This window comes from Aptenodytes forsteri, unplaced genomic scaffold, assembly GCF_000699145.1.
Source record: "Aptenodytes forsteri isolate BGI_AS27 unplaced genomic scaffold, ASM69914v1 Scaffold356, whole genome shotgun sequence".
Taxonomy (NCBI): domain Eukaryota; kingdom Metazoa; phylum Chordata; class Aves; order Sphenisciformes; family Spheniscidae; genus Aptenodytes; species Aptenodytes forsteri.
The window spans coordinates 921,138-933,284 of record NW_008795436.1 but is presented as its reverse complement, the minus strand read 5'-3'; the positions used below and the strand labels follow the sequence as shown (position 1 = coordinate 933,284).

The 12,147-nt window shown below is 39.3% G+C and overlaps 1 protein-coding gene across 1 annotated transcript; it reads left to right on the top strand.

The window, feature by feature from the left end:
- Positions 1-668: 668 nt before the first annotated feature.
- Positions 669-10,879, top strand: TSHZ3 (teashirt zinc finger homeobox 3). Its single transcript, XM_009281053.2, is given in 2 exon segments — positions 669-774; positions 7,217-10,879. Coding segments are annotated over 2 exon segments (3,306 nt in total). The 3' UTR covers positions 10,417-10,879.
- The last annotated feature ends 1,268 nt before the right edge of the window (positions 10,880-12,147 follow it).

Genomic DNA, 12,147 nt, shown 5'->3' with positions numbered 1-12,147 from the left:
AACAGTATTTGGTTTCAGAAAAACGAATGCCTCCCTTATCAGAATTAGTAGCAATTTTTTAATGTTTCCTCTCTTCATTTGTAGGTGGCCTGTATGATACGTTTCATACGGCAGCGTACAGTCTAAAGTGAACAGGAGACCTGAATCCTGTACCCTCCTTTAAACTACACAAAAACCAGAGGAGTTTGGAATACAGTGACATGAGGAAAAGGTGCCTGCTGTAGACTTGTTTGTTCTGCACTTAGATGGCCCACACTTTAATGACGTATAAACTCATTTCTGTTATCATCTCTGCACTGTGTATTCTTGTCCATGTAATTCTCAACTCTTAACACTTACAGTTCATTTGAGCTCTCTGAAGTTGCTCCAAATGTAATACCAGTCCAGGATGCTGGATTAGAGCAGCTGGCTAGCTTCCTCTAGCCTATTTCTGAGCTCTCTGTGGCAGACAGCTGCACTATTTTCATGAACAAACACAAGTACATTTTGAAGTTTCTGGTGCCTAACGTTAGCCACCCATTAGATTGGCATGCTGTGTCACATCCGTCCACACTGATTCCCAATAACTTAATACTACACTATTATTGGCATGAAAAGGCTGCAGATTTATCAACATACAAAAAATCCAGCTAAACAAGCATTAATCGTGCACATCACATCAAATTAACATGTTCAAAATTAATATTCTTGACCTTGCCAGTGGGCAGAGCAGAATAATCAGTCTTGCTGTAGGATCGTACTCCGGTGCGAGGTACCAGTGACTTCAGCCGATGTGCGAGAGAAGTGCTGACCTCTCCACTTGGAAATAACATTTCTCTCCCATAATAGACAGTCCTACCTCTATGAAATAGACCCTTTGACCTTTCTAACAGGAATAATGTCCCTGTCAAGGTGCTGGGTAATCAGTATTGCCATGCCTGTTTAGAGACAGTGTAGTCATTTGCCACTCTTGTAAACAGGGCAGCCACTCCTACCTCCCATTTCTATCGCCTAATGAGGAATATGCTAACATCTCTGCCAAGCAGTGAAGTCTCAAATACAATTTCAGTTACATGTGAATTATCAGTCAGTCTCGGTATAGAAATAGCTCGTGTTGTGGGTGAAATGTTTGCCTTTCTTCCTGTAAGTGGAAGGCCTGTGGAGTGGGAGTTTTCTAACAGACTAATATTATAACTCTTTTATATGCCTTCATTTGCATTAGGTCTTTGACTCCATCCACTGAGCTGGTTTTCTCTTGCCTCTGTTCATTAATTTTGTGAGTAAGGTTCAAATCATCACAGTCAAATCATCTCCGTGCTGCTGTTTCTCTGTTGACTTTCTCTTGACTTGTGTTCAGACTGTGCCCCCTCTTAACTCTGAATGATCCCACCAAAACTGGGGACTCTTTGAGGTTTTTTCACTGATACTTAAATCTTAAAAAAATATTCTGGTTATTTCGTAGGTGGCTGGTGTCTGCTTTAAAACAGAATGGGAATGATATTTAGGAAAAGGCTGTGCACTGCCAGCAGCACCAGCTGTGGCAGGAGCAGCCCTCTCGCAGCACTGTGCTTCGGCTTGGGGAGCAGGGGGGGTGAGGCTGCAGAGAGAGTTTGGCTGGCCGGGTCCTACTCACTGCTTCGCTTTATGATGTGTTCTGATCTTTTTTCCCATTTTCTTTTTGACTGGGAATATAATATTCATCCCAAAAGCATTGGGAGCGTTACTGCTCCCAGTCCCTTTCTGCTGTTCTCCAAGTGTGAGATGAATATGGATTCAGGTTTTTTAAGGGTTGAGAAGCTTTTTGTCCAAGATGCACTCAAAATCCGGTGTGCATCAGGTGGGAAATGATCCTTAGTATTACACGATGATTTCAAACCATGCATAAATAAATAATAAAGCTGGTTGTAATTTTTTTTAATAAAAAGCTATTAGGTTAAAGACAAAATATTTCCAAGGAACTGAATGGTTTTGATAAACCTTTGTAGTTAAGCATTTTTTCATGTGAGAAGAATATTTGAATGTTTTGGTACTTTTTCAAGCAAAGAGCTTATATTCTAGTTTAAATATACCCCAGTAAGCTAATTAAAATAAAAGAAAAAGTCTTGGCGAAAAAGCATAATTAAACCAAGACATTTCAAAAGTATCAAAATGAAATATTTGGGTAGATCCAAGCCAAAATATATGGTCTCAGATGCATTTTTCAGGAAATAAGGGAAGAACTGTGCAATTAATTGGTCTGTGGAGAATAGTAAAATATGCCTTTACTGCTGTGGTTTTGTATTTCCAAACAAACTCAAGGAGGTGTGTGTCTGACCATGTTACTGGGTGGATGTTGCCATGGAAGGGATGAAAACCATGCAATGTTTTTCATCTTTCTGCTGAAGAGGACCTCTAGCAGTTGGGGTTTGAGCCAGTCGCTGTTGTGCTGGTGGGCATCTGGGAAGATTGCTGAGTTTGGCCCGGGACATCAGCAGAGTAGCGGCTGTTGTAGCTGCATGGGGACTTCCCCTGCCTGCAGAAACGTAATGGAGCAGTGATATTTCTCTGATCTTGTATAGTAGGTCTCTGGTGTCTGTGTAGAGCCAGGTATATGAGTTTATTAGTGTATATACAATATGTAGATCATTGTGGGCAGGGATGGATCACAATTTATTTCCACTGGCAAAGAAATGATCCATAGCTCAGTTATGAAGGTAATTCCCTCTTGTGTGGAAATGAATTGCATTATACCACAGCTTACTGTTATGTTTTGATATCAAACGTGTTAATTTCATTATTACCTTGCAGTTTAGTTAATAATTATAATAAATATTGACGAGGGAATTGTCTGTTCTCGACCCCTCCGTGGCTGCACCTCCAGTAGGTTTCTGGATCCTTTTGATATCCTCTTCTCTAGAAACTGAGGGCCACACCGGGGAACTGCTATCCATTTTTTGTCAAATATTACATCACAGTGACACCATCGCTGAACTTGCAGGCAATTTCCTGGGGGTTATGGTGCCCTTTGAGATGTAAACTAAAATTTTTTCGAGAACTGTAATTTTTTTTTTCTTCTTTTACTCCGGAAAAACAAAACAAAAAAACCAGAACCACCTAATTTATTTCATTTCCATTGTTACTAACTTCTGCCATTTGAATTGCCTTTAAAGTTGTTTTTTTCCCTCAGACTTTGCTGTTGAGGCATTGAAGAACAGTTTTACAGATGCCCTGCTGTTTCAAACATTTACTCCAGACTTGAAAAATACCAAACCACGAGTCTTTTTTTTTTTTTTGATTTTTCAGAGAGCTTTTTCAGCCTTCGGGTTTTTTTTTTTTTTTTTTATCCCCCCTAAAGAAGGAAACGGCTGAGTAATGATGGGCTGGAGACAGTGCTTCTTAAAGACAGTCTCTCCACCAGGCAGTGAATCTCAATGAAAAAATTTTTTACTATCACCTCCTGATTTTATTCTCCGCTTTCATAGTCTCTTTGCTCTTCCTGTAGGTACTTAACCAAACAAGAAATTTCTCTGCTACGGCCCTCCTTGTCCTTCTTTCTGCTGCAGTGAAGCTGTTACCTTCATCTGTACTCAGACAGAATATAGATCATCTCTCTGGCCTGAGGAAAATCTGGTGGGGCAGGGAGGGATCAGAGATTCCCTTGGCTGCAGATGGGCTCCTTTCCACTAGCACCTGCACTGAATCCCATACTCCCTGCTAGCCTGGGACTGAAGTTTGGCCTTAACCCTCTCTCCTGTTCTGTCCCACATGCTGGTAACAATTTAATTGGGTTTTCGGAGGAGGAAACGTGTCATTTGCCTTTTGCATCGAACCTCTGAGGACAAAGCCTCGGGGAGCTGCAAGCCCTTCAGCCACTGTAAAGCTACCTGTAGTGGTGCTGCAAACCCTTTGAGTATGCCCCAAGTCTGCTATCGCAGGTTGGTTCAGGACTTGTTGGGTTGCCTTTTATTGCCCTGGAGGCAAGCGATGAGGTGACCAGCCCTTGGAATAAGGTGTTAGAAGCTACTGGCATAAACTCCGTTTTAAGATGGTGTTCTAAGTTTTAGGCTAAGAATCTTCCCTGAGCACCCTCATCTCTTGCATAAATCTTTGGTTGATGAAGTTGGGGGGTAATGTCGTGTTTCATCCCTCCTCTCCCTTGTGCAGGGGAAAGAGCAGAAGGAGTTGTTCGTACTGTCACTATATCGAAGTTCCAGATTGCCAGGTTAAATTCCATACTGTTGTTTGTGCCTCATTTCTGGATCAAGGACTGATGTCACAACTTGGCTTCACAACTTGAGCTGAGGAAGGAGAACAGCTATAGAGGAGGCAGCTCCTGGTTAACACGCAAATATGCTTCATAGTTGGTGAAAAGGGCAAAGAAAGCATGAAAGGTAAATAGATTTACATTCAAATGAGCCGCATGCTGGAGGTTTTCCCTAATGTAGAAGTCACTCTCTAAAAAAACCTGTGAATGTGACAATACAAGTGTTTCAGTCCAAACAAAATTCATAAGGTTTCAGCAGTAAGAGAAATAAAAATGTAAAGAAAAACACACTAATTAGGGGCTTGATTCTGTGACCCCTGTTTGTGTTGGTGAGCACCGGTCCCCAGGAGCGCTTTCTGTGGTGTGCAGGGACCAAGCCCAAGGGCTTTGGTATGTGATGTAGCGGTGGAAATGGGTGGCACATGCTCACACTGGCACTCAGTGGACAAAAAGAGCAAAAGACAGGTACGCTTAGAGAGTGCTTTGGTGTGCCATCTCAGCCCGCAGGTGTGAATGAGATCTTTTTAATGCAGGCAGTGTGGCAATAACCTTGGATTTTCTTTACCTTGTAAAAAGGGAATTATTCTTCACTTTCACAACAGAGGCAAAGGAACGGGAGTTGTAAAGGAAAAACTGTTTCCACAAGGTGGAAAAGAGAAAGGGTACATTTGCTTCCAAATCACAGGTTTCATGCTGTCATTTCTTCCTTCTATCCTTCCTTATTCATATCACTAGGATATGGTGTGGTTGGGAAGGAGGTAGTTGGTAGTGGCAGGAGCAGCCATTATCAGTAATTGTTTACACATTATCAGTAATTATTTAAAATTTTTCAGCTTTAGAGAGTAATTTGAACTGCTTTGGTCTCCTTTGCTAAAGTTTTTGGTAGAGTTCAGAAACCTGATGGGACAAATAATTAAGATGAAAAACAATCTGTACCATCCATAGGGGAATGAAAGTATTGAACGAAATCCATTCTTTGTAGTGGTTTTGTTGCAAGTATTTACAGGATAGGCGCTCATCCTTACTACAAATTGCCGACGTGACTGTAATATATGTAAAATAAGGATTCTTGAATTCATTCAAAATATTTTGAAAAAGCATAAAACAGAGCAAAACAGCACAGCTCTATTTCATTAGAGTACATATACTTGTTGTTGAAGTCTGATCTTCGTATCAGCATCTTTGAAACATCTTATAATAAAGTTTTTAACATAATTCTTTCAAACTATGTTCTCCCAAACGTTAAAAATAGGACCCTTGCTGCATGAATTTTCTGCGTTGAAATTGTCTGAGCTGAAATATCTAATCACAATTATGTGTTGCTCTTATGTGATATGTTTGCGCTTTCAAAGGTTTAACTTCTATTCTGGAGATCAGATTATAACTTTACATGCTTGGAGGAAGATTAGCTACCATTCATCCATGTGAAAGAACAGTAGTGAATATTTTGTATTTCCTAACTGAATGAAGAAATACTCCATGTGAAATGAAAAGCCTGATTTCATTGTTACTTTAACAGTTGTTTTGTCTCTTGTGATTTTCTGATAACATTTAAACATACTTTCCCTGAAAGAAGTTTGCAAGGTATATACTGTATGTGTGATGTCTGCTATACTGTTCTACATTTTTCAGTCTGTTGGTTAAAGGAGGTCTTTTTGGGGTGTAAACTGTTATCTTCTCTGCACTTTTGCCTGAATAAACAATCTATAGATTATTCAATGTGTTTAAGATACAGATAGCCACACATTCCAGATGTGTTGCAGAGAAGGTCAAAAGTCAAGTGTCTTCAACTATAGAGTCTACTGGAAATGCATTTTTTTCAAAGTTTGTAATTGTATTTGTGAGAGAGTGCAAGAAAATTTTAAATTCCACTTAATACAGAACAGTCATGTTCTATTTTTGCTTTCTTGCTTAGCTGTAAATTAATGCATTATATAGAAATAGATAATTTTGATCAGTTAATGATCCCTCTCTTAGTGTTTCCATAGTTCTCTTGCCTGAAGGAAAAAACTCAGGTAGACTTAGTATATGTAGAATATGTGCACAGAAGCACCACAGAAAAAAGAATGTGTTTACTGTCAGTTCCCAACTATCCTATTCAGGAAGAGTATCTTAGATTTACATCACCAGTTGCATTACTTGAGGGGGGGGGGGGAAGACAGGATCCCTGTTGGGTGCCCGTGTAGCTTATGCTGAGTAAATATTGACAAAGTAGTCTAAAGAGCAAACACTTTGACATTTGTAAGGTCCACTGGAAGGTCTTGTATATATTTATACAGCAAGAATGAGTACAGCATACCAATTTTCTTGAACTAGCTCCTGACATAATTCTGCATGGGCTTTCTTGTTGAGAAAGGTATGTTTAAATGTGAATGGGTCATTTGTTACACCCATAATGAATATCCTCACATTCCTCTTAGTGAGTTGTTTCAAAAGGTTGTGTCACCTGCTTTCACCATCTCCTCCTCTAAAATATGATACTACTAATAATGGTAACTTTTTAAAAATCTCATTTTTTGATGATCGTAACTGGGGATTTTTTTACTTTGTAGGAATTTTTGATGTTTGTTGTACTCTATGTTTATTAAAGATTGAGTCTCAAAACTGTAATGAGCAAAAAATGCTTGCTTAATTTAAATTGTGAATCTGTCTGTTAAGAAATGCATTAGGGGTAGGAGAAGCATAAGACATATTAATTGACAGACAGGAACTGCTGTCTCTGAGGTTGATACAAGTAATTTATTACTTTAGAAATGAATGCCACCTCCAGAATGTGCTTCATTAATTTCAAATTTAGTTTTAATTTCAAGCTGTTGCCCCTTGAGAAGAATAAGGTGGCAAATTATGTTTGAAGAGCAGATTTTTTTCTTGCTCTGAAGAAACACTAAATTTTAACTGTTTAATTTTACAAATAAGTACACTTCTTTGGCTAAAACACTTAAGCGAAAGTATGATCAGCAGAAACTAACTTGTATTTTCTTCTCTTCATAATAGCCTATGTTTCAGACGAACTAAAAGCAGCAGCACTCGTAGAAGAAGATGTGGAACCTGATGAAAATGCAGTTGATGGGGAGCCTTCAGCAAAATACGCATGTCCAGAAAAAGACTTCAGTAAGAACTGCCAAAGCTACCAAAACTCTCCAGCAGCTGAATTTTCTAGCCATGAAATGGACAGTGAGTCACATATCAGTGAGACAAGTGACCGCATGGCAGACTTCGAGAGCAGCTCAATTAAAAATGAGGAAGAGAGCAAGGAGGTTTCAATACCACTGGAAGACTCTACTGTATCGGATAGTTTAGAACAAATGAAAGCTGTATATAATAACTTCCTCTCCAATTCCTACTGGTCCAATCTCAATTTGAACCTTCACCAGCCGATTTCAGAAAAAAACAATGGTAGCAGCAGCAGTAGCAGCAGCAGCAGCAGCAGTTGTGGAAGTGGCAGCTTTGACTGGCACCAGACTGCTATGGCTAAAACACTGCAGCAAGTTTCTCAGAGCAGAATTCTTCCTGAACCAAGTCTTTTTAGCACAGTTCAATTGTACAGACAAAGCAGTAAGCTTTATGGCTCTATATTTACTGGAGCCAGTAAATTCCGCTGTAAAGACTGCAGTGCTGCCTATGATACTTTAGTAGAATTAACAGTGCACATGAATGAAACGGGACATTATCGAGATGACAACCATGAAACTGATAACAATAACCCCAAAAGATGGTCCAAACCTCGTAAACGTTCTTTGCTTGAAATGGAAGGGAAAGAAGATGCCCAGAAAGTATTAAAGTGTATGTACTGTGGTCATTCATTTGAATCTCTTCAGGATTTGAGTGTTCATATGATCAAAACAAAACACTACCAAAAAGTGCCTCTGAAGGAACCTGTTACACCTGTAGCAGCAAAAATTATCCCAGTTACTAGAAAGAAAGCATCACTGGAGCTTGAACTTCCAAGTTCTCCAGATTCCACAGGTGGGACACCAAAAGCAACAATCTCAGATACCAACGATGCACTTCAAAAGAATTCTAATCCTTACATTACGCCAAATAATCGCTATGGTCACCAGAACGGTGCCAGCTATGCCTGGCACTTTGAGGCGAGGAAATCTCAAATTCTGAAGTGCATGGAGTGTGGAAGTTCGCATGACACTCTGCAAGAACTCACAGCTCACATGATGGTGACGGGACATTTTATTAAAGTCACTAACTCTGCCATGAAAAAAGGGAAGCCAATTATAGAAGCCCCAGCGACACCAACAATAACGTCCTTAGTAGATGAGAAAGTCCAGTCTGTGCCACTAGCTGCCACCACTTTTACGTCTCCTTCCAATACACCTTCTAGTGTTTCCCCTAAATTAAATGTTGAAATAAAAAAAGAAGTAGATAAAGAAAGAGGCATTGCTGATGACAAAATGAAAGACAAAGAAAAGTCGAGTGAAGATGAGGAGAAGTATGATATCTCCTCAAAATACCATTACTTGACTGAAAATGACCTAGAAGAAAGCCCTAAGGGGGGATTAGATATATTGAAGTCTTTAGAAAACACAGTTACATCAGCTATAAACAAAGCCCAGAATGGCACACCAAGCTGGGGTGGCTACCCCAGCATTCATGCTGCCTATCAGCTGCCTAATATGATGAAGCTGTCATTGGGTTCATCTGGGAAGAGTACACCATTAAAACCTATGTTTGGAAACAATGAACTAGTATCACCAACTAAAAACCAGCCCTTGGTGTCTCCACCAAGCAGTCAGACCTCACCTGTGCCAAAAACAAACTTTCACGCCATGGAAGAATTGGTAAAGAAAGTCACCGAGAAGGTGGCTAAAGTGGAGGAAAAAATGAAAGAGCCTGAAGGAAAGCTTTCTCCAATGAAGCGTGCAACGCCTTCGCCATGCAGTAGTGAAGTCAGTGAACCCCTTAAGATGGAGTCCTCCAATGATGGTGGCCTTAAAAGCCAGCAGAACAGCCCAGTCCCTCAGAGGGATGGTTGCAAGGATAGTCCAACTGTGGAACCTGTGGAAAACGGGAAAGAGCCTGTTAAGTCCATTGTGAGTTCTTTAAGTAGCAGCACAGCTATCATTACTGATCACCCTCCCGAACAGCCATTTGTAAATCCATTAAGTGCACTGCAGTCTGTCATGAACATTCACCTTGGGAAGGCAGCAAAGCCATCTTTGCCCGCTTTGGATCCAATGAGCATGCTTTTTAAAATGAGCAACAGTTTGGCAGAAAAGGCTGCAGTGGCCACCCCACCTCTACAGTCCAAAAAACCAGACCACTTAGACCGTTATTTTTATCATGTCAACAATGACCAACCCATAGATTTGACGAAAGGCAAGAGTGACAAAAGCTGCTCTTTGGGTTCAGCGCTTTTGTCATCCACATCGACATCTTCTGCATCTTCTTCATCTACAGTGACAACAGCAAAGACATCTGCAGTCGTGTCATTCATGTCAAACTCGCCGCTACGCGAGAATGCCTTGTCAGATATATCTGATATGCTGAAGAACCTGACAGAAAGTCACACATCAAAATCTTCCACACCTTCCAGCATATCTGAGAAATCTGACATTGATGGTACCACAATAGAGGAACCAGAAGAGAGTACACCAGCTCAGAAAAGGAAGGGGCGTCAGTCTAACTGGAACCCTCAGCACTTGCTCATATTGCAGGCCCAGTTTGCAGCTAGTTTACGGCAGACTTCAGAGGGAAAATACATCATGTCAGACTTGAGCCCTCAAGAAAGAATGCACATTTCCAGGTTTACGGGACTTTCAATGACAACAATTAGCCACTGGCTAGCCAATGTGAAATACCAGCTCCGAAGGACGGGGGGAACTAAGTTCCTTAAAAATTTGGACACTGGGCACCCAGTGTTCTTTTGTAATGACTGTGCTTCACAGATCAGAACTCCTTCAACTTATATCAGTCATCTTGAATCGCATCTGGGTTTCAGGTTAAGAGACTTGTCCAAACTGTCCAGTGAACAGATTAACAATCAGATAGCACAAGCAAAGTCACCGTCTGAAAAACTGGTGACGTCCTCTCCAGAGGAAGATATCGGAACTTCTTATCAGTGCAAACTTTGTAACAGGACTTTTGCAAGCAAGCATGCTGTTAAACTTCATCTTAGTAAAACACATGGGAAGTCACCAGAGGATCATCTTCTGTATGTTTCAGAGTTAGAGAAGCAGTAGCATTTGCTTTTGATTAAAATAACTGTAATTTGCTTTGAGGAAAACTGTCAAAGACGCCTTAAAGCTACTGTTTAGTTCTTGGCACATGTTCTTATTTTAACTCCAGAGTCGCTCTGGGCTGAACTGTTTTGTATAACTGTACAGTGTTTAAATAGAGGTGCATAATCAGCTGTTGTTACTGGTAAAATATGAAGGTTAAAATGCAGTGGTAAGTGTTTGGAACTTTGTGTAAATTGGATTTAGTTGCTGTGCATCCCTCTGATGCATCAAGCTGCATGCATTAACAGACAGTTTAATTAAGCATTTATAACTAATTCTGGTGCACTTTTTTCATGTGACCTAAGTGTGCTGGTATTTCTCACCCTATAATCTTTAGCCCTCTGAGTACTTTGAAGCACTTTTGCATTAATTTGGTAAAAATGTATGGATATGCTTTTTTTAAACCTTTACCAGCTTAGTTCCAATTACTAATATGAACCTCCATTTATGCAGAGGTGTCTCACACCTTGAAATTTAAAAATATAATTTTCACATTGAAACATAGATGTATATATTGTATAGATTTCAAAATCTCTTATGGAAAATGTGATTGTGGTTAATACCATTTTCTTTTTCTTCAGCATTTTTAGCAACAGTGGGTTTTGTACCTGATAAGCCCCAGGTATAAACTGTACCTATATATAGTGTATATTTCATTTTTTAGATCTAACGGTTTTTCTTTTAACATCCAAACATTGTAAATTATATGATGAAAGATACCACAGATAGCATTTATAAAGTATTCAGAAACATTATTCTTAAAGCAAAGTATGTTTTGTTTTGTTTTGCTATACAGTACATCTATATTAATAGAGGTTCATGTTTAAATTATACATATTTATTAGTGTTGCTATCATTTGTTTGTTTGGTTTTTTTTAAACCGTCTGAAGAAACAGAAGCCACGGACTGCATTCCTGGCATGCATTCTAACTGTTTTGCACAACATGACTTTCAAAGGTACATTCTAACTGTTTTGCACAACATGACTTTTAAAGGTATTTATTAGTAAAAAAAAAAAAAATAAAAAGAGAAAATTCAAAATAAACTCAGTGCTCAAAGGGTTAAATCTATTTGAAAAACTTGTACTGTATTTCCTAAACATTGATAAAGCCTTTAAAATGTTTGTACTGTAATACTTTGCTTAAAAGTTATGAGGCATTCTGTGATATAACCTCTTTTACTTATTTATAAGCACTCTTGGTTGTTATTTCCTATTGTAGAATGCCTTTTTATTTCAATTGGTAACTTTCTGTTTTGCTCTGCCTAATTATTCTCCCAAGATTCCATACTGCAGCTTTATCTTTAGGCATATGAAAGGTAACCCGTGGTTACCAGCACACTAAGTGATTCTGTTTGTCTCCATTTTTGGCAGTTAATTTGCAGAAGTAACTGACAGCTGACACCATATGAGAATCTATGTATAAAATATTGGCATGTAAACAGCACAGACACTGTAATGCACTCTGTGCCCTGTTTTGTTGTTGACAATGAAGCACCATTATATGACTCTTCATATAACCTTTTTTTCTACAGCAGCATTAAAATTGTCTTTTTGCTATAATTTTGTGTTGCGTTCACAATTATGTCTGAAATGTGCTACGACTAACGAGCACATTAAAATTAAATTGTATGCTATCTGTTTATGACTGAAGCTTGAGTAGGTTTCTTCATCTGCCAGGTGCTGGCAGTCAA